Below are 23751 nucleotides of genomic sequence, written 5' to 3'. Positions count from 1 at the left end.
TGGACTTTTTAGTTCCTAAGTTTCGTCCCTTACCTTATCCCCGCCACAGGATTTGCTGATTTAACAATCCAACCTTCACCTATCACAGCGGGCTGCGTTTAGCAAACCTTCAAGGACCGGGTCCCTTTTTTATCAGGGTTTCACTCCTTTGGACCTGTAAAAGCACCCCGCCAGGAAAAGCTTTTAGGTAGTGTAGCATTACCAAAGCCCTGGATCCCTGGGTCTAGCCCTCAAAGAGAGGCATTACAAGCAAAACCTTGTGCTTCGTATACGAGGCCCAGGTACCATCCACTTTGGCCTCAGTGGCACTTTGGATGGATCCGGTCTATGGAGGCTATTTAAATCCCGCAAGGATCCCTCCTGGAGCTCCTCAGAGCACATCTTCACTCGTGACCAACACCTTAGACACTGGCGAAAAAACGGAGGTATTCCTGATAGGAGGAGGTGTTATATAGAGAGTGAACTTCCTGGATTGGGTATACCAGTGTCCATCACCTGAAGGTGCCTATATACCCATCAAGTTATTACTTAGGCTCTGTGTCCCATGATGCTACGATAAAGAAAAAAAAAAAGACTCCTCAAGAGACCCCTCTATCCATTAAAGTGGTTGCAAATGTAAAAGGTTTTTTTTTTTTTACCTTAATATGGTTGGAAACCCTTGCACCCAAAATATGCAGTCCTTAATGTAAATATACAAATATAAATAAAATATAAAATATATAAACTGATCAATTTGACAAAAAATACAAACATTGCTGTTTTTCTACCTTTATTTTGGCTGATATATTGGCTGTCCTGTGATCACAATCCTCCTGCCTTCTGAGCCTGAGAGCAGCCGGTGGGCGTGTCTCACTCTCGGATCTCATTCACTCCTACAAGCCAAAGCAAGGCTAGAATGATTAGTGGAGCTGCTTTCCCTGTCGAAGCTCTCTCATGAATCAGGACACTTGTGTATCCTCATGCATGAGAGAGCATGTGATGTCACGAACGGAGAAGGGATGGAGCAGGGCTGGGAGAACAGATACCGACAACGGAATAGGGAAGTACATGTGTACAGCCACATTTGGTTGCACGGTGGAAGGGAGGAGGATTGCTGAATGTCTGGACAGCTGTTTCCAATCAGGCATTCAGCAATCCAAAAAGTGATTAAATGTTTATTATGTTTCTCAAATATATAAAAGGGGAGGTTTTCATCTTTGACTGGAATTCCACTTTAATGCATTCTCTGCATTAAGGTAAAAAACGTTTTACATGCAGCTCCTCCCACAGCCCTCCCTAAATGCTCAAATGAGCCCAATTTCGGTCAAACGCTGTGCATGTCTGCTGCAGATCTTCTCTCCTCTCTCACAGACTCCTGCTGCGGTCAGTCAACCTCTGTGACCAGAGAGCGGGGCCGAGCCAGGCTGGGCTGTGTGTCTGAAAAGACGCAAACAGCCTGACTTGGGAGCTATAGTGCCCCCATAGGAAGACACACTTGGCAGGGAGAGGAGTCAAGATCGTCTGCAGGGGACCCACTAAGAGGAGGGTTGGGACTGCTCTGTGCAAAACCATTGCACAGAGAAGGTAAGTATAACATGTTTATTTTAACCACTTCAATACTAGGCACTTAACCCCCCCCCCTTCCTGCCCAAGCCATATTTCAGCTTTCAGCGCTGTCGCTGTTTAACCACTTCAATACCAGGCACTTCGCACCTTCCTGCCCAGGCCAATTTTCAGCATTCAGTGCTGTCACATTCAAATGACAATTGCGCGGTCATGCTACACTGTACCCAAACTAAATTTTTAGCATTTTGTTCCCACAAATAGAGCTTTCTTTTGGTGGTATTTGATCACCTCTGCGGTTTTTATTTTTTGCTAAACGAATAAAAAAGCCTGAAATTTTTTTTTTTTTTTTTTTTAAAGTTTTTTGTTTTTGTTATAAATTTTTGTAAAAAGGTATATTTTCTCTTTCACTGATGGGCACTGATAAGGAGGCACCAATGAGATGACACTAATGGGCACTGAGGATGGGCACTGATAGGCGGCACTGATATGCAGCACTGATGGGCATTGATAGGCGACACTGATGGGCACTCATAGGTGGCACTGATAGGCTTCACCGATGGTTACTGATGGGCACCGATAGGGGACACTGATGGGTACTTATGGGTGGCACTGATAGACGGCACTGCTGGGCACTGATAGGCAGCACTGATAGACATCGCTGGTGACACTGGCAGGCATTTTTCATTGGCACTGATTGGCAGCTGCCTGGGCACTGATTGGCATATACCTGGTGGTCTAGGGTGGCATACCTGGTTTTCCTGTGTAGTGGCCAACCCTGGTGGTCCTGAGGGGGGGGCTGCGCTGATCAACAACCAGTGCAGACCCCCCTGTCAGGAGAGCAGGCTCTCTACTCACATCTGTCAGAAGCGAGTGAGGAAAAGCCGATAAACGACTCTTCCTGTTTACATTATGATCAGTCGTGATTGGACACGGCTGATCACGTGGTAAAGTCTCCGTCACAGACTGTTTACCTAGATCGGAGTTGCGGTGTGTCAGACTGACACGCTGCAACGATGATTGCCGCGATGCGCGCCCCTACGGGTGTGCGCCGGCAGTTATCCTGCTGGACGTCATATGACGCTCAGTCAGGATAACTGAACCACTTCCCGGCCATCATTCTGCTATAGGCTGGGCGGGAAGTGGTTAAATGACATTTGCATGGTCATGCTACACTGTACCCCAACAAAATTTGTATCATTTTGTTCCCACAATTAGAGCTCTCTTTTGGTGGTATTTGATCACCTCTGCGGTTTATATTTTTTGCTAAACAAATAAAAAAAAAATGAAAATTTTGAAAAAAAAGTTTGTTTTTGGTTTTGGTTACTTTTTTTGTAAATAAGTAAGTTTTCTCCTTCACTGATGGGCACTGATAAAGTGGCACCGATGAGCACTGATAGGCGGCACTGATATGCAGCACTGATGAGCATTGATAGGTGGCACTCATGGGTGGCACTGAAAGGCTGCACTGATGGGTACTTATGGGTGGCACTGATAGGCGGCACTGCTGGGCACCGATGGGCATTGATACGCGGCACTGATACGCAACACTGATAGATGACACTGATAGGTATCACTGATGGTACTGGCAGGCATTGCTGATGGGCACTGATTGCCATCTGCCTGGTGGTCCAGGGTGGCATACACTTTGGGGTACCTTTGTGGGCATCCCTGATGGTCTGGCGGCATCCCTGGTGGTCCTGGGTGGGGATCTGCGCTCATAAACAATCAGCACAGACCCCCCCTGTCAGGAGAGCCGCCGATCGGCTCTCCTCTACTCGCGTCTGCTGGACATCATATGACGCCCAGTCAGGATAACTGAACCACTGCCCGGCCGTCATTTTGCTATGGGCTGGGTGGGAAGTGGTTGATGAAAAAATAAAAAGTTCACAATCGTTTTAAGCCTTGGATTTCAAGAGTCATTTCATTAAAGTCAGAGGCAGGCGAGCAGGATGGAATAGAGGGCCCTAAGAGGACCAATCTGGCCTGATGGGTAGAGCCCAGGGTTTGTCTGCTACAAGTCTGTGTACCAAGTTCCTTTGGCCAGTTCGGTTCAAATAGTTTCACTATCTTTCTCCATTGCTCTATGTTGTGTAGCAGGGGAGGCAAAGCATTAAATTAGCCTGAACTGAGACCAAGGGATGATTAAGGCATCTGAGGCCAGGGCTAGTGGATCCCTGGTCCTGACAACTAACAGTGATAGCTTGTTATCATATCTGGAGGTTGGGATGTCCACATCAGGAGTCCCATATATGGATGAAAAGGATATTTCCCTTGGTCCAAACAATGGCGGCTGAGATAATCTGCCTGACAGTTTTTCGTTCCTGAGATGTGGAGCACAGAAATTGGTGGACAGTGAGTTTCTGTACATGAGAATCTGGTTTACTTCCCTCAAGATAGCCAGGCTCCTCGTACCCCTTTGGTGGTTAATACATGCTACTATGATGGCATTGTTTGACTACACCCAGATTGGGTGTCTCTTCAGGAGCAGGGTCCAGTGCTGCAGGGACAACCTGACTGCTCTGAGCTCCAGAATGATGAAGAGTTTTGTTTCGTCCCTGAGCGGTCAAGGATTGGAAAACTCCTTCCCAGCCTGATAGAAATGCATCTGTTGTAAGAGCTTTCCAGTTGTAAGGAAGGAAGATTTCCCCAGTAATAGAGCTGGGGTGGTGAGCCAGCATATATAAGGAAGTTCTTGCATGGTTGGATAGGAATATGGTCAATTTGAGGGAAAGAACCTGCTTTTTCCATGCTGGTAATATGTTTTGTAGGGGAGTTCTGCAATGAAAACTGATTGACAGGTACTGCCTCAGAAGAGGCAGCCATTAGGAATAAAGCTCATGGTGAACCTCACAGTGGGATTTCTCAGTTGTCAAGCATGAACTCTCAGAGAAAACATTTTCTGGAATAAAAACATTTGCTTGGCATATGTCCAGAATCAGATCCAAGTATTCCAGGCAAAAGGAAAGGCTGGAGAGCGGATTTGTTGAAATTGACCACTCAGCCAAAGGCTTGAAGCAGCTGAAATGTCTTGTGGACATTTTCTGAGAGCTACACTGGCCATACAGTGCCTTGAAAAAGTATTCATACCCCACATAAATGTATTATTGGGATTTTATGTGATAGACCAACACAAAGTGGCACATAATTGTGAAGTGGAAGGAAAATATTTTTTTTTTTTTTGATTTTTTACAAATAAATATCTGAAAAGTGTGGTGTGCATTTGTCATTACGAGTCAATACTTTATAGAACCACCTTTCATTGCAATTACAGCTGCAAGTCATTTTGTGTACATCTCTACCAGCTTTGCACATCTAGAGAGTGAAATTTTTGCCAATCTTCTTTGGAAAATAACTCAAGCTCTGTCAGATTGGATTGCCACAGATTCTCAAGTAGATTTATGTCTGGACTTTGACTGGTCCAGTCTAACACATGAATTTGCTTTGATCTAAATCATTCCACTGTAGCTCTGGCTGTATGTTTAGGGTCGTTGTCCTGCGGGAAGGTGAACCTCCACCCAAGTCTTTTGCAGACTAACAGGTTTTCGTCTAAGATTGCCCTGTATTTGGCTCCAACCATCTTCCTATCAACTCTAACCAGCTTCCCTGTCCCTGCTAAAGAAAAGCATCCCCACAACATGATGCTGCTGCCACCACCATTTTTCACGGTGGGGATAGTGTGTTCAGGGTGATGTACAGTGTTGTTTTCCGCCACATATAGCATTTTGCTTTTAGGCCAAAAAGTTCATTTTTGGTCTCATCTGACCAGAGCACCTTCTTCCAGCTTTGCTGTGTCCCCCACATGGCTCCTTGCAAACTGCAAACGGGACTTCTTATGACATTCTTTCAACAATGGCTCTCTTCTTGCCACTCTTCCATAAAGGCCAGATTTGTGGAGTGCACGACTAATGGTTGTCTCGAGGACAGATTCTCCCATCTGAGCTGTGGGCCTCTTGGCTGCTTCTCCAAATTAATGCTCTCCTTGCCAGGCCTGTCAGTTTAGGTGGACGGCCATATCTTGGTAGGTTTGCAGTTGTGCCATACTCTTTCCATTTTTGGATGATGGATTGAACAGTGCTCCGTGAGATGTTCAAAGCTTGGGATATTTTTTTATAACCTAACCTTGCTTTAAACTTCTCAGAGAGGCAATTACTAAACTTGTTGATTTCCATGCTAAATTTTGGAATTTGCAGAAATTTGTTGAGGGATTTTAAAACCTGAATTGGATAAATAACACCATTGGGCATTGGTATAATGAACAGGTCTGAGTAGAATACTTTGAACCTGTGTTGCAGTATTAGTGACACAATGACTCCCTGGGACAAGATGTAGTTCAGGGTATTCTGCCGAAATAACTTTCCTTGGGCAGTTTTTGGCTGATTTGAAAGCAGAAAGCGTTTCGGTATTAGAGTTTTGAACTCTATTTTGCACCCGTTTGAAAACAGCAATTAAACCCACAGGTCTGGGACATCTGTGTCTCAGAGAAGCAAACTAACGGACATTCTCTACTCTTCTTGTGCCCAAAGGAAGCACTGAATTTAGATTTTGAAGCTTGGCTAGAGCCAGGAGGCGGCTCTCCAATTAGGCGATTGCCTTAGGCCTCGCAATAGCAGGGGCCTCACGGCCGCCTAATTTGCCCAATATGTGCTGCGGATCCCCATCCCGCTTGCTCTCTCCGCTTGGCCAATGACAGGTGTGGTCCGAGAAGGAGACCTCCTTCACCCCCCTGCTCGAGCCACTGCTGAAAGACTGGAGGGCTCTCTGTGCTATATAGACGCAAAATACTCTTGCGCACAGGTGTATTGGCTAAATGATCCCAAAGGTTCAAGAAGGACTATGGGTTTCGGCCTCCCTGCTCTTCAGGATGGGATTATTCTTGTGGTAATAAGAAAGAGAGAGAGAGCGCACCAGCCTAGTGTATTATCCTTGATAAATTTATTATTAAAAACAAAGATTAAAATCTACTCACAAAGGTAGGAGAAAAAAATCGCATTGTATACAGGCACAGAAGCGATTGGTCCACTGGTGGCAGTTTTTCCAGGTCCTAGGAAGAGGACGTACGGACTACTGCTGGCTAACGCGTTTCGAAGGACACCTTCGAAACGCATTAGCCAGCAGTAGTCCGTACGTCCTCTTCCTAGGACCTGGAAAAACTGCCACCACTGGGCTCTCTGTGCTTCCTGCCCATTCCCCCTCCTTCCTCCTGTCAGAGGTGGAGAGCAGAGCAGCAGAAGAAGATCAGAGCGGCTGTGTCTGTGTGGAGAGAGAGCAGCAGCTGTGGGCTCTTCTTCCCCCCCCTCCTCCTCTCACCACTGTACTCGGGAGCTGCGCTGGCTATGTTTCTTCCCCCTCATTATTGGGCAGGGAAAAAAAAAAAAACACTAAAATGAAGCAGAGAGGAGGATTGTGGAAAATGTAGTCCCCAACCCTAAGGGGAGAAACTGCAGCCCCCAGCATGCCCAGCTGAAGAGGAGGGAGAGAGAGCCAGGAGCCCAGGAGAGCATTTGGGGAAGTGCACCCAGGACTCCAGAGAGAAGGAATCCCACTGCACCACCAGAGGGAAAGCCACACAGCCTAGCACCATCCTTTGTGAAGAAAGACATGGTTATTTCCAGAATACATATCTGAATGCTACAGATATGTATTCCACAGAGTCGCCACAGGCAACCCTCCTGATCAGAAGAACCACTGTTGCTGTATCCCCGGGTCTGGTAAGAGGGCTGGTCGGCCATTATCTACTGCCAACTATAGGAACTGCCCACCCTGTTATTCTTTAGCGGTGATTTACCGTCCGCTTTTAACCGCCACTAGCGGCCAAAAAAGGGGTTAAAACCACCTGTAAAGTGCCGCTACAGCGGTGCTTTGCCAGCGGTTCGGCAGCGCTGCTCATTCATTTCAATGGGCAAGAGCGGTGGAGGAGTGGTGTATACACCGCTCCCGCACCGCAACCAAAGATGCTGCTTGCAGGAATTCTGCCAGCGCATCACCTCAGTGTGAAAGCACTCGGGCTTTCACACTGAGGCTGCAGGGGAGCCGTTTTTCAGGTGCTTTTTTAGCCCAAAAGCGCCTGAACAACACCTCAGCGTGAAAGCGGTCTTATACTGCCTGCAGGCCCTATTCACAGCTGCAATGTGCACCAATGATTAGAGATGAAGATTTAGGACTTAGTGCTAGTTCACACTGCAACGATGTTCAACATCAAATGTGATTTGTACCACAGTGCAAATCACATGCAATCTCTGTGTGCGATGCGATTTCAGCCATACAGATAGTTTGGCTGAATTTGCATTGCATTCGGACCAAACTCGTACAGGACCCCTTTTCTGATCCGCAGCAGAATCGGAACGCATGGGTGTTCACACCCATGCGATCTGATTCATGTCTGAATTCACAGTTCGCATTGCAATATGTGAACCGATTGGGGGGTGTTATTAACTTTGTATTGACACTGCCAGCGGTTCGCATAAGGCAGTGTGAACCGCCTGAGAGTCAAGTGTCATGTGGGAACCCGCAGTGGATTTTCAGGATTCTCGCATCGCACCAGTGTGGACCAAAAAAGGGTTCTGCACAACTTTGGTCCAAATGCAATGCAAATTCAGCCATACAATCTGTACGGCAGAAATCGCATAGCACAGACTTCACGTGCGATTTGCACTGCAGTGTGGTGCGAGGTCGCACAGCACACTGGTGTGAACTGAGCCTAAAGACTGCCCTATAACTGTAGAGGCCCCAGGGCTATGGCTGGCACTACCATATGACGGCTTAAGCCACCACCTCAGGGCGGAAGTATAGGGGGGCAGTGAAATCCTAATCCCCAGCCACTTGCTGGGGATTCTGATTTTTACAGTGCTGAATGTTCTTTTTTTTTTTACACACTCCCAGCTGGGAGTGTGTAGTAAAGCCGACTGTCGCCTTTCATGTGGAAGTGTTACAAGTGGCTGTGAAGCCACCTATCATTTCCACCACTGCCATTGATGTGCAACCCTCTTCACCATGTTTACTGTGCGCCACTGTCCCACCTGCGGGCCCAGTGCTGTCATGGTGGGTGGCACTGGGAAGGGCGACAGGAGCTCAGCAGACCTTCGTCCACTCAGCCACCCTCCTGTTCACAGTCTGGGAAGTGTCATGTATGACGTCAGGGGCGGGCTGGGCTGGGGGGGCCACTGCCGCTGCCTTTTTATTTTCTTCTGTAGGAAGTTGGGCCGGCGGCATTCCGGGAGTTGTAGTCCCCGCTCAAGCTCCCGAGCAGCACAGAGGAAACTACAACTCTGGTGAGCCTGCATTGATGGGCACCGGTGGGGCTGCATTGATGGGCACCGGTGGGGCTGCATTGATGGGCACCGGTGGGGCTGCATTGATGGGCACCGGTGGGGCTGCATTGATGGGCACCGGTGGGGCTGCATTGATGGGCACCGGTGGGGCTGCATTGATGGGCACCGGTGAGGTTGCATTGATGGGCACTGATAAGGTAGCACTGGTGAGGCTGCATTGAAAAACCAGGTGGGCATGGATGAGCCGATTTGGTGGTTCAATGGGCCACTGGACAGCACAGGCTGCCAGCCCTCCCCTGTATGACGTCACTTCTTGGACCGGGGATAAGTAAACAAAAATCCTTGCACAGGCCCTGCGCAGTTTGTTGCCATTTAAAGGGGAACCCCACCTTCTCTCATTTCTTCGAGTGCACTCGAAAACCACTAGGAGGGACCTATTCCTTTAGACACATTACGATTACAGTTGTGTTGCTAAATATTGATTTACCTATTCTCGTATTTATTTTTCTGCTATTGATATAGAGCTGCTTTTATACATATATTTGTTTACCTTTTTTCACCTGAGGGCAGTTCTTCTCTGCTTTGTGAACTGCACTTTTTGTCATTTATGCAAGTTCCTAATTATAGACAAATAGTGTCTACCACTAAGCAAGTATGTAATCATTTATTGCCTATATCCTACAGTAAGGTGAAAGGTACTACACGCTACGTGTGTCTGTGGTGATTCAATCAGTGCCCACCTCTACCCTCATATGCCAATAAGTGCCCATAAAGGATGCCAATCAGTAATGCCAGTCAGTGCCCATCAGTAAAGCCTGTTACTGACTCAGAGATGCCCATCATTGCCACCCATCAGTGCCCATCATTGACCATCAGTGCCCCCTATCCGTGCCCATCAGTGCTCCAAATCAGTGCTGCATTTTAGTGCCTCATCAGTGCCCGTCAGTGAAGGAGAAAACATACTTATTTTTCAACGGTTTATAAAAGAAACATATAAGCACCACTTTGGCCTTTCGCCATACCAGTGGTACTATTTTTCCCCCGCTGGAGCAAATTGGATTATGCTTTGCTGAGGTTTTTTTCCTTTCTCTGGATCAACTGTGGGTATATTATTGTGTATACAAGACTGTACTTTTTTTTTCCTGTTTATTGGTTGAACTAGATGAACGTGTGTCTTTTTTCAACCAGACTATGTAAGACTAACTATGTACAGTTGTAAGGTGGAGGTGGGATAGGCTTCTCCGAAGAGAAGGGTTTTCAGGACATGCCTAAAAGTGGACAGAGTAAGAAAAAGTCAGGCAGATTGGGGGAGGGAGCTCCATAGGATGAGAAAGGCTCAGGAGAAGTCCTGGAAGCAAGCAGGGTAAAGGTGATAAGGGGGCTAGAGAGCGAAGAGAACTATTTGGTTGGTATTTTGAGACTAGGTTATTCATGTAGCTGGGGGCAGAGTTGTGAATGCCTTTGTAAGTTATTGTTAGTATTTTGAAATTATTTTGTTGGGTGAGCAGAAGCCAGTAGAAAAAAAGTGTCATCGCAAAAAGGGCCCCTAGGTAGTTCAATTGGCAGGGGCGCCCAATGTGGTTGTTCAAATGATAGGCATGAGCCATCTGCTGTAGTAAAACATTCAATTGCTTAATTTCACCAAATAAAACGTGTTTCGTGGCTTTAAATTGCCACTATCAGTTTAAGGTGATAAAATTGGTGCCTAGTATTAGCTGGTAGTAAGATCAACTTGGGGAATATTCTTTATTGGCCACTAGGTGGAATGTGGAGCTTGTGGCAGTGATGTCTAGGTGGATCACGTGCCACTGGAGGAATTGGCAGAGTGGGGTAGCAGACACTTAACGGTTGGGCAAGGTGGATGAGTCTGGCAGCAGTATCCTTGGTGGACTGAAGGGGGGATAGCCTATGTAAAGGTAATCCAAGGGGGAGAGAGTTGCAGTAGCTGAGGCTAGAGATAACAAGAGCGTGAATTAGAAGCTTTGTGGTGTCATTGATTAGGAAGAGGCATATACTTGAGAAGCTGCAGAGGTTGAGGTGTCGAGCTTCAGACCAGGGGAAGAAAACCTTGGCACTCCAGCTGCAGTGAAATTACAAATACCATCATGCCTCTGCCACAGTCATGCCTGTGATTGTCAGGGTCTTGCAATGTCTCATGGGACTTGTAGTTTCACCACAGCTGGAGGGCCGAGGTTGCCTATCCCTGCTTTAGACAATGCTTGGATGTGGGGCTGAAAGGAGAGTTCAGAGTCCAACATAACACCAAGCACCCTGGCATGTGGGGACAGGTTCATACTTGTGCCATTGATCTTGACAGAGAACTCAAAGGAAGGGGCACTAGGGGAGGAAATATGAGCTATATATGAGGGTTTAGATTTAGTTTGAGTTAGTGGTGTGACATGCAGACAGAAATGCCTGGGCTGCTTGAAGGTTTTTATCAAACAATTGCTTGTAGATAACAGGTATTCAATGACAGTTCAATTCTGACTGAAAACAGACACCAGTGAGTAAGTGGGAGAAGGAAGTGGAGGACGAAGTGGAGAATTAAAGGTAGAGAAGAGTTGATGCGAGTGATAAAATAGGTCTGCTTGACAAAAATGAATTGTATTTTTGGAGGGAAGATTAAGGCCTCATGCACACTGGATGTTTTTACAGCTACTGTTTTTGGCTTCAGGCTTTTTTCTGCAGCCAGTAAACTCCCCAGCATCTTATCCTGTGTGTCCATGCCCACATAGGCTTTTATCAGTGTTTTCCCAGAACTGAGAGTTTTTCAACTGTATATATGCTCTAACTCTGACAAACGCTTAATAATGTGGCTGTTCGGCGTCTATGGGCGTTTTTGAGCCATATGCCTTTGTGGGAGTATAATTTTGCTAAAAAAATGCTACTGCAAAAAACGCTGCAAAACTCATTCTTCAGCTAAAGCTTATGCTACTGGCATTTTTATAACATCCAGTGTGCATGAGGCCTTATAACGGTTGAAGACTTTGAGTCTTACACCACAGATTTATTGCTTTAGGTCAAAAGAGGAGGTTAGAATGATTAGTTTAGAGGAGCAGGAGTATTAGTAATAACAAGGATGTTGAAGTCACCGAGAATGATTGTGAGAATTTCAGAAGAGAGAAAGTAGGGTAGCCAGACAGAGAAGTTATCAAGGAAGGATGATACTGGTCCAGGGGGCCAGTAGATCACACCAATTCTTAAAGAAATTGTAAAAAATAGACTTAAACAGTGAGCTTCAAATGATGAGAGGGATAAAGAGGGAGCAGAGAGAAGAACATAAAAGGTGCTTTATGGGGATAGTAGGATTCCAGCTCCACCTCCCTTTTGTCCACTAGGTCTAGGAGATTGAGCTCTGAGAAGACAACCATGGGAGAGGGCATTGGGAGAAGCAGAGTAGGACTCATGAAGCCAGGTTTCAGTAACAGCAAGTAGAGTAAAAGGAGTTTGTGACAAAGAGGTAATGGATAGAAGTGAGTATGTTCAGACAGAGGGGGCATTCCAAAGGGTGCGGGAGAAGGGGAGGTTGGTTTTGGGAAGAGGAATAATGGAAACTAAATTTTGTGGTTTGCAACTGCTGCCAGAGAGTTTAGGGTGAGGATGAGTTAGGTACAGGTAAAATATGAAGGCCTAGGGTTTGGGGATATGTCTCTAGAAGTTTGGAGACACAGAAGGGTGAGGGAGGCAATATGGGACTGCAATTTATTTGAAGAGACATGCCTTAACATCTTGGGGGTTTTATTAGTATGTGGATTTAGAATTAGGAGGTTGTGATGAGTGCAGTAATAGAGGACAGAAATTAGATATATTATATATATATATATATATATATATATATATATATATATATATATATATATATATACACACACACACACACACACACACACACACACACACACACACACAAGCTGTGCAGTGGAAAAAAGAGGGGTGAAAAAAAGACATTTTAAGGAGAGAAGACACAACAGTGAGAAGAAGCTATAGAGCACGCATGTTAGCGAGGAAGGAAAGCGGAATAGGGAAACAAAGTCACCTGTAGTCTGGTGTTTTTCAAAGTAGTTTGATGTAGATTTTCGTTTTGTGCAATCACATGAAATACAAAGCAGAAGTGCCACTTAATTATTGAACCCCAGCATATGCCACCCCAGCTATGTGCTTCCCCCAAAAAGGTGGTCTAGCTTTATACTATGGTGGGTGGGAGTGGAATTTCACATTTAAGCCAGCAGTAGATGGTTGGTATCCTGGCCAGTTCATCAGTGACTAGCTGAGATTTAAACCATCTATGGGCAGGCTGATTGTACCCAAGTCGACCCATCAATCGACTTGGGTACAACCAGCATGATTAATTTTTCATGTGATCATTGCCAGCAGCTATAGCTACTTGCAATAAGCACTGTGTGTTCTCCCGGCAGGGACGGCTCCCCGTGCCCCCCTGGTGATTGTGTTGATGGGGGAATCGTGTGATTTTCTTTCCTGCAACCCGTGGTTGCAGGAAAGAAAACTGCACCATCTATGACTGGCTTTAGTAAATCAAGAGTTAATAATAGACACACACGGCAAGCAGAGCAAACTTTCTACACCATGATCAAACTGCAAGAGGACCAAGTGGGCAGAGTTATAAAGATTAGGATCAGCCCATAATTTAGGTAAGACACTAAAGCACAAAATAAACTTCACAAGAATATGGACAGGGCTACAGATGGAGAAAGCAGCAACAAAGACACATAGTTTACCATAAAGACAATGAGAGCAGTCAGTTATTATTCAATGTTATATGGATGTGAAGCAGCAGCAATAAAAATGCAGATTTTACCATAAAGATAATAAGAGCAGTCAGTCGGTATTCCTTTTTAAGAGCAGTATGGGGTCGGTAAAAAAACAAAGCTTATACTCACCTAGGTGGATGTAGCATCGATTCAATGCTGTATCTGTCCCATGTCAGCTCTGCAGTGAGCACTGAGTGATCAAACACAGCTGATCGCTCAGTTCTCCCCCTACGCTCTGAGCAGAGAGCCGCGGCTGTCAGTCAGAGGCTCTCTGCTCCTCCCTCCAGCACGCACTGGAGCGCTGCACTGGGGAGGGGTGGGAGCAGCTGGCTCAGGCTCTTAACGGTGCAGCTGCAGCTCCAGGGAGTGGCATCAGCCGCATTGTCAGCTGAAACTCCAGTGATCCATAGGAGAAGTATAGCCAAAAAAGCTTTGGCCATAATTCTCCTTTAAGCAGCTACTGTTACTGTCAGATGTTTGATTAGGAAGGAGATAGCAGGATCAACCACATGAACAGCCCACTTTTTGCAAACTCTTTTTTACTAAATAGAATTAAGCAAAGATTTTAGAGGGAGTGAAAATCCTTTGAGGAGTGACCCAATCTTCATAAACTGCAGATTCTATTTGTACATGAACAGAGAATATTTTGCAGGTCTCTTTGTGCCCAATGGTGCAATGCAAGGCGGAGAAGTCTCCATTTGAATGGTTTCCGCCACGGCTACAAGGGAGGGTATTCCCTCTGCATGAGAGTTTGGATAGGGTAAGCGTGTCTAGAAGGAGTAGGTGTAGACCATCCTAAAGAACAATAAACAACCAACATTACCCTGTATTTTAGTGCCGTACTATTGCAGAACAATTAAAGCAACTGCCTTTTGCTCTACAGTTGTGTAGATTCCCTACAGACAAATTTCCAGAATGAGAGAAGGAAATGTGTTGCACAGGTAAAAGATGAACAGGGATCAAGCATGAGGCCCGTGTAACAAATAGAACGATCCTGCAAAGACAGCTGCAACAGGAACAGTTTCATTCAGCAATGCAAGATGGTTCTGTCACAGCAAACCATGATATTTTAATTGTTTTCTTTTTGCCTTTTTTATTCATGCATAAAATAATTTATACTATGTTAATACCAGAGAAAAAACAGCTTTTATGCTAAAAAAAAAAAAGTGAAAACACATTTCAAAAACATCTGTTAATAGTATGTGTTGGTTGCTATATCAATACTGCAGACTTAGGGCTTGTGCTTTGAGCTACATTGATGTACGCTGAAGGAGAATGTATGCTGAATAGAAGCAAAGTTTGTGGTGGAGTTTCATTCTAATAAAGATTTTGGGCTGGTGTTGACTATAAAGGCAAAGTCTGCTAGTAAAGACCAAGCCTTTTTCTTGAAAAACTTGCAGGTTTTTTCTAAAGTTGTCCCCTTTGGCTATCTTTGCAAGCTGGGGGTATATATTAGTGGGACTAAGAAACAGTCACCCAAAACTATGAAAAAATCTAAAGGTAAAGTATTCAGCTAGCATTCACGAAAGTGGCAATAACAATACAAATGTATTTCAGGGACAGTAACTTTCCAACCTCAAAAATGCCAAATACACCTTTATCACAAATTTAAAACGTATTATAGAAGACAGAAGATTCTCTTCATCTCACCTGGTTGCCCATGCAATGGGGATACGATGTGCAGCATAGACTGTGAAGGATAGGGGACTGGTGAGAAGTGAAGAATCCTGAGTCAAACTTTGCTTGTGATCAGAATGCCGCACTGTCTGGAAATCAGCACTGAATGCATTACAGTACAACTGGACTAAATCCAAGATGGCTGCTGTAAGGCTCTCAACCACTTTCTCTATAAGATGGATAAACAGAAATGGTAAAATTTAGCCTAAAATAAGAGCAGTAATAAGTAAACCATGTTAATATTTAAAATGTATCTCAGACTCTTTTCAAAGGTAACCATAAACTGAAAGTAACAGTTTTACCGTACTTATAAAATATTATGCCCAGTGTGTCCCTAAACTTAAGAAGGGACAGGATCCCTCCAGACATGCCTGCCCTTAATCTATCCATTATTATAAATGTGCTACAACTTTAGAGACTCAAAATTTAGAGCGTTAGGGCTGCAGTACACTGGTGTGCCGTGGCCTCTGGAGCTTACACATATATCTGCCAACTGAACTGCTTGTTTTAACATGAACTGTACGACAGGGTTAATTCATCTGTTGCAGGCTGGAAAGGGAGCTTGGAATTTTTCTTTGTTGTTTTTGAAATGTGTCGCCGTTCCATGTGCTCCATGCTGCAAAGGCCAGTTATAGGTTGCGGTGGTTGCCATTTGTTTGTACTGTATCCTCAAACATTGCCAAAAGTAAATACATTTGACTGACATTTACTAAATGGAATATTCACTGCTCCCTGAATAATAGGTATCAGTCAGTACATATCAAAGACACATTTTTTTTTAAAAATGCATTGTTATTAGGCATGCAAACAAGAGGTAAAACATGTCCCACTATTTGTATTCCTCCCTTCACCTCCCATTAAACTAACCTGAGTCCTATCTTGATCCAGCACTGTACCCTTTTGCAGCAGCGCTAGTCTCTCTACTCCTCTCCTCATAGCCTCAGACAGCAGAGGGAGCCATTGGATCCCACTGCGGTCAATCAGAACCTGTGAAGAGGAAGCAAGGAGCAGAGCTGAGATGCTTTGTGTGTGTCTACAGATGCCCACAATCCAGCTAGAGAGTGGGCCCGCAGGTGATCCACCATAGGAAAGCCAAGGACGCTGACAGGGAACCCCAGAAGAGGAGGTTTCGGAGCTGCTGAGTGTAATATTATTGCACAGAGCAGGTACATATACCATGTTTATTATTGTAATAAAAAAAAACAAAAAACAAAGAAGTGCTTTAATGTAACGTACAGTGTAGCTATGGTAACAGCAGCTAAGAACAGCTACAACTACATCAAGTTCCTAGACTGTTCTGTTTCTTTCAAATGTTCAAGAATAAAAAACTTATTTAGAGTACTGTATGTCAGCAGAGATGGAAGACATAATATTATATTCTTTGGCAGCAAGTGAATGTGTGGAAAGTTGGGGGGGGGGGGGGGCACAAAAAAAGCACAATCCAACCTTTGCACCGGGAGCTTAAGCCTGGAGCTACATCCATACAAAGACCTTTAACAAACCTAGCAGTAGATCATTCTCTTGCATGGACCAGCTAGAAGCAGCAAGTCATTTTGCAGTATTCCTATAGCCTTGGTATACCTAATATATATCCCCTTTCAACAACTTCAGAAAAAGCATCAACTTGGAGAATTAATAAAAAAAAAATTGTACTCAGGGTAAAACTAATTTCTCCAGTAGTTAATTGGGGGGGGGGAGGGGGAGGGGGTTACAGTCAGTAACTTTTGATCTTATGGTTATTGCCACAGCCTCTTTGAGTTCGGGAACCTAGGCATAGCAAAGGGCACAGTCCCATCTACTGGCTGTACCCCTGTATGTAATAAAAAGCTCAGGAGTAGCAAGCAAATGTATAGTAATGGAAGATAACTTTCCAAAGAAAACATCTTCAAGCTTGTTTCCACTTTTGCAGACAAATTTGAACAACGCTTACTTTTTGTTTTTTTCAAAGTATTTTTGTATTTTTATTATTAAACATACATACAAATAACCATATTTAAATCATATAGGAACAAATAATCCCCCCCCCCCCAAAAAAAGAAGAAAATACATATATTATGTAAAATTAATCCCTAAAGTATTGAAAATAGGAAAACACACATAATAAACAAACCTTGCACCCCTTGGCCTAAAATAGCTTAGCATATAGTAAACAAAACATAACATTATATAGAGACATGGATACATTTTACATGTCAAATTGTTCACCTCTAATATCAAGCTGATGCCTATGCTGACTATGGCAACTTCAACTTCCTCTATGCAGCATCAAATTATCTTTCTTTTACATGCTCATTTATTCTCTTCTACTCCTCACCCTGCCCCCTCCACCTCTGCTCTTTGCACCCATGTATCTCCTCTACCTTCATTCCTCTCCACTAGGTAAACCATCATATAGTTGATTACTAGGTTCTATCCAGCATGACCATATTTTACCAAACCTTTGGGGTGTACCTCTATGCTTATATGTTAATTTTTCTCTTTTAAGTATATAGTTATGTTTCTCAACCCATTGTTTATGTGTTGGAGGATCAGCAGAGTACCATTTTTGTAAAATAACGTTAGCTGCTAAATATAAGGATCTTATCCACATAGTATGCATCTCTACTGGTAACGCTCCATCTGGGATTATTCCCACTAATGCAAGTTTGGGCGTCCCTGTTATCTCAGTGGAGCATAATAAATTTAGGGTTATAAATATTTTTTCCCAGTAACGATGAAGCTTTGGACATCGCCAGAGCATGTGGATAAGAGATCCATTAAATAGAGAGCATTGCGGACAGAACGGTGTTATATATTTTCCCCAAGCATAGAGTTTTTGTGGGGTGTAATGAGCCCTATGTATTATAAAGAGCTGAGATAACTTTTGGGAGGGTGAGAGAGATGTCCTGGGAAGTGTTTCCAGGGCATGTGTCCAGTCCTCTTCATCTAGATCCTCTATGTCACCTTTCCACCAGGCAAAACAATTTTTTTGTTTTCCAGTATTCTCTATTATTTGTAAATTAGAATAAAGGTCTCCTATTAATCCTTGTTTCATGCAGGTAACCGAAATTGCCTTTGCTAGAATTTATAGAGTGTTTATACTGTAATTGGATTTTTAAGCTTTGGATTTGTAATGCATGGTGTAATTGGAGATATTGGCAGAAATTAATGTTCGTTAACTGATAGCGGTCTTTTAATATATTAAAAGGAAGTAAATCATCCCCTTCATATAACTAATACAAAAATATTATGCCCGCTTTTTTCTAAAAATCCCTAAAGTCTATTCAATTCATAAAGGTAGTACAGTACCTGACCACGAGATTGTGTTTCCAGCGCGATCCCATCGCGCTGGATCTCCGCGACAGGGTACTGTGCATGTCGCGCTGGTTCAGGAAAGGAAAACTTTTTTTTCCTTTCGCGATGAGCAACAGGCAGTGCTGACAGCTGTCTGGTATGAATCATGAGGGGGAACGCCGCGGCAAATTTTAAATAAAAAACCGGCATGGGTTCCTCCCCAGGGGCATACCAGGCCCTTAGGTCTGGTATGGATTTTAAGGGGAACCCCCCCATGCCGAAAAATTGGCGTGGGGGTCCCCCCCCAAAATCCATACCAGACCCTTATCCGAGCACGCAGCCCGGCCGGTCAGGAAAGGGGGTGGGGAAGAGTGAGCGCCCCCCCTCCTGAACCGTACCAGGCCACACGCCCTCAACATGGGGGGTTGGGTGCTTTGGGGGAGAGGGGCGCCCTGCGGGCCCCCCCACCCCAAAGCACCTTGTCCCCATGTTGATGAGGACAAGGGCCTCTTCCCGACAACCCTGGCCGTTGGTTGTTGGGGTCTGCGGGCGGAGGGCTTATCGGAATCCGGGAGCCCTTTTTCATAAGGGGGGCCCCCAGATCCCGGCCCCCCACCCTATGTGAATGAGTATGGGGTACATGGTACCCCTACCCACTTACCTAGGGAAAAAAGTATCAATAAAAAAAACACACTACACAGGTTTTAAAAGTAATTTATTAGGCAGCCCTGGGGGTCTTCTTCCGACTTCGGGTCTTCTTCCGACTTCTCCGCTCTCTCCGGCCTCTTCTCCCGGTGTCCGGTTCTTCTGCCGGGCCCTTCCGCTATCTTCTGCCACTCTTTTGCTAGCGGTGGCCCAGTCTTCTGCGCTGTCTTGTCCCCTCTTCTCCTCTTCTGATGTTGACACGACGCTCTCTCCCGCTGGAATGCTGTGTGCGAGCTGCGCAACCATTTATATAGGTGGTGACCGCGCCCCCTTGTGACTTCACACTCCCAGCATGCGCAGGGACTGTGGCGTCATAAGGGGGCAGGGTCACCAGGTGACATCACCTGGTGACCCTGCCCCATGCCTATATAAGTGATCGCGCACCGCTCACACAGCATAACAGCGGGAGACAGCGTCGTGTCAACATCGGAAGAAGAGAAGAAGGAACAAGGAACAAGACGGCGAAGACCTGGCCACCACTAGCAAAAGAGCGGCAAAAGAGCAGAAGATAGCGGAGGAGCCTGGCAGAAGAACCGGACACCGGGAGAAGAAGTCGAACACTGGGAGAAGAGGCCGGAGAGAGCGGAGAAGTCGGAAGAAGACCCCCGAAGTCGGAAGAAGACCCCGAAGTCGGAAGAGGACCCCGAAGTCGGAAGAAGACCCCGAAGTCGGAAGAAGACCCCGAAGTCGGAAGAAGACCCCGAAGTCAGAAGAAGACCCCGAAGTCAGAAGAAGACCCCGAAGTCAGAAGAAGACCCCCGGAGCTGCCTAATAAATTACTTTTAAAACCTGTGTAGTGTGTTTTTTTATTGAAATTTTTTCCCTAGGTAAATGGGTAGGGGTACCATGTACCCCATACTCATTCACATAGGGTGGGGGGCCGGGATCTGGGGGCCCCCTTATGAAAGGGGGCTCCCGGATTCCGATAAGCCCTCCGCCCGCAGACCCCGGCAACCAATGGCCAGGGTTGTCGGGAAGAGGCCCTTGTCCTCATCAACATGAGGACAAGGTGCTTCGGGGTGCGGGGGCCCGCAGGGTGCCCCCCTCCCCCGAAGCACCCAACCCCCATGTTGAGGGCATGCGGCCTGGTACGGTTCGGGGGGGGGCACTCGCTTGTCCCCACCCCCTTTCCTGACCGGCCGGGCTGCGTGCTCGGATAAGGGTCTGGTATGGATTTTGGGGGGACCCCCACACCGATTTTTCGGCGTAGGGAGGTTTCCCCTAAAATCCATACCAGACCTAAGGGCCTGGTATGCCCCTGGGGGGGAACCCACACCGGTTTATTTAAAATTTGGCGCGCCGTTCCCCCTCATGATTCATACCAGACAGCTGTCAGCACTGCCTGTCGCTCATCACGAAAGGAAAAAAAAGTTTTCCTTTCCCGATCAGCGAGCCAGCTAGGCGCTGGCTCCCGTGACGGGGCTTGCAGGTGTCAAATCTCGCCGATAACAGCAGTGAGATTGACACAATATCGCGGTCACCTACTGTAGTTATCCCATATAGACAAATGTTATGTATAACTCTTATGCTGAATAATATTTTGCACTGCTTCTCAAACCCTATGAATCAAGTAAAAAGTAGGGAATTTTCTTTTATTATAAAAGTGGTGAGCTACTATTAATTGAACTAAAGGGTATTTTATGAGTTGGTATATTATCTTCTGTGTAGGGTCCTGAATGTCCACTACCTCCCAGCCATGCCAATGTTTTAATTGTGATGCAATAATGTATAATCTTGCATTAGGTATCGCAATTCCCCCCTTATCTATGGCCTGTTGTAATGTTTCAAATCTAATTCTAGGTTTTGCACCCTTCCACACAAAATCCCTAAACACCGAGTTGATATTTCTAAATAATCGTAATGTCAACCATATGGGGTAATTATGCAATATATATAGCATTTGGGGAATCTACACCATCTTCAAATTCGCTCTTCCTACCATGGACAACGGGAATTTACTCCATGTTTTGCTCAGTTGTCTAAATTTGACAATAAGAGGGAGTATATTCTTATCTGTATATTCTGTAATATTCGGTGTAATTACTACTCCCAAATATTTAAATGATGTAACCAGGGCCATCTGATGAGCCTGGTGTGGATGCTCCAAACACGCAGGGTCCAAAAGCAGAATTGATTGTCCCAATTAATATTGAATCTGCAAAGGTTCCATACAAGTCTATTAAGTACATAACTGCGGACAGGGATGGGCCTGTATCCCAAAAACACTAGATTGTCATCCGCATAGAGTGCCATCTTATCTTCACCTGTAGATCTACGAAATCCCACAACATTTGTAGAAGAGTGAATAGCCTCAGCCAGTGGTTCAATGGCCAGAGCAAAAAGAAGCGGGGATAGGGGACATCCCTGCCTTGTCCCTCTGGTCAATGAAAAAGGGGCCGATACGCATCCATTTACCTGTACCCTTGCACTTGGGGAGTCATATAAAAGTTGCCAAACCCGGCTCATTACGGATTCCCGGTTGCGTCCGCCTGATTGTCCCTACACTCTGCAACATTGGGGGCTGGCTGGCTCTCCGTCTGTTTAGTGACGTCTGAGCTGGTCGACTTCCCACAGGTAAACTCTTCCGACAAATCCACATTTGTACGGATGACACGGACACAAACAATCAGAGTGTTGGACCTTTTGGTCCGAATGGATACTTCTTTTTGGGTTTATGGGATGTCTTTCCCCATGACCCCCCCTGAGCTATGTTTGGCCATTTTTTGGCCTAGTTTTCAGGTTTCTAGTTTTTTTGTTACTCTTTGTTTCTGGTTTTATTTTTTGCTTTTTTTTTGTGTTATACTTATCAGATGGCTCAGTCATATATATGTGTCACTAACTCAGATTGATGTTGCACACATTCCTGCGGGATAGTGCGCCATGGCTGTGTCACACCTTTGGAAGGGTTGTGTGGTTGTTTGGCTGCTCCCTCTCGGCCTGGACCCCTTATTGATCCTAACTGTTCCACCATTAATATATCATGGGTATTAGAATAATTTCCCATAATGTAAAAGGGTTTAATACCCCTCAAAAGCGGAGAAAAGCATTTAAAATGTATAAATCTCTTGGAGCGGATGTTATCCTACTTCAGGAGACTCATTTCTCCAGAGACAATCACCCATCATACTTTGATAAAACCTTTAATTAAAGCTACTTCACCACATATGGGTCCAGGTCTAGAGGGGCGGCCATCTTTATTAAGAACTCTGTAATGTTTCAGGCTCAACAGATCTATAAAGATCCTAACAGTCGATTTGTGATAGTTCAGGGTTCCATCCAGAATAAACAACTAACCTTGGCCTCAGTGTATGCCCCAAATGCCTCACAGGCTACATTCTTTAAAGAATTTTTCCAGACCTTAGATAGGTTCCACTCCCCCCATATGTCAATTGGAGGTGATTTTAACTTAGTGGCCCACTCAGGACTTGATAGAAGCCGAACATGCCCAACCTCTAAGGCCTTCCCCAAATCCCTTCAACATTCCCTGAAGTCCTCTCAATTTATAGATGTTTGGAGAGCCCACAATATCGGCTCTAAGGAATACACTTTCTATTCCCACCCACATGATAGTTACTCCCGCCTGGATTATATTTTCTGCACCCCCTCTCTGACAGTGAACTCTACTACAGCTAACATACATATTTGCTCCTGGTCAGACCATCACATCGTATCAACCCATATCTCCTGTTTAGGCCTCCCACATACAGCCAGGTCCTGGCGCCTTAACGACGCACTACTCACTGATCCTGTGATCATTGCACAGTTGCTCGAACGCCTCAAAGAATATTTTAGGCTCAATAATGTGGAGAATATTTCTCCCATCTCCCTTTGGGCAGCCCATAAAGCTGTGATGAGGGGCTACTTAATAGAAATTTCCACGACTCAAAAACGCCAAAAACAACAGGATACTCATAAACTCACCCTAGAATTAGAACAACTGTACCATAGACACACACAGACCCCTTCGCAGGAGTTGCTCCTCCAGATCACTGAAAAAAGGAGGGCCCTAGATGACATACTTTCAGGTCATATTGAGAAATCTCTTAGATGGTCTAAAGCTCGTTTCCTCCTTTATAGTAACTCCGCTTCCGCGATGTTTGCGTGAAAGCTCAAACAGTCCACCCAACCGACTCACCTTTACAAATTAAAAGATCATCACGGTAACCTTACCTCCCATCCCAAACATGTTCTAAAAATTTTCTCCTCCTTCTATCAAAAACTTTTTTCTGGCCTAGACCCTTCTTCTCCTCCTCCTATGCAGTCCTGGCTGGATACTCTCTCGCTTCCTCGGCTTTCAGAGGAGCAATTGAGTATCCTCAATGCCCCCTGCTCATCAGAAGAAGTTGCCTCTATCATTTACTCTCTTAAACCCTCCAAAGCCCCAGGCCCTGATGGATTCTCTGCCGTTTACTATAAAAAATTTGCTGAATCCCTACTTCCCACACTGACTAATATGTATAACCATATTCTCAAAGGAAAGCGATTCCCAGAAGAAATGCTGCTAGCAAACATGT

The 23751-nt window shown here is 45.2% G+C and overlaps 1 protein-coding gene across 4 annotated transcripts in view; it reads right to left on the bottom strand.

Annotated features, from left to right (window-relative positions):
• PIK3C2B (phosphatidylinositol-4-phosphate 3-kinase catalytic subunit type 2 beta) overlaps positions 1 to 23751 on the bottom strand; it is a 1217858-nt gene that overhangs the window by 756653 nt on the left and 437454 nt on the right. For all 4 annotated transcript variants that reach the window (XM_073615832.1, XM_073615830.1, XM_073615833.1 and 1 more), the window contains exon 11: positions 15233 to 15428. In XM_073615832.1, the coding sequence (XP_073471933.1) occupies positions 15233 to 15428 (196 nt within the window). The remainder of the gene's footprint in view (positions 1 to 15232; positions 15429 to 23751) is intronic.

The sequence above is a fragment of the Aquarana catesbeiana genome, linkage group LG02 (genome assembly GCF_042186555.1).
Source record: "Aquarana catesbeiana isolate 2022-GZ linkage group LG02, ASM4218655v1, whole genome shotgun sequence".
NCBI classification, from domain to species: domain Eukaryota; kingdom Metazoa; phylum Chordata; class Amphibia; order Anura; family Ranidae; genus Aquarana; species Aquarana catesbeiana.
This window is presented reverse-complemented; position numbering and strand designations above follow the sequence as displayed.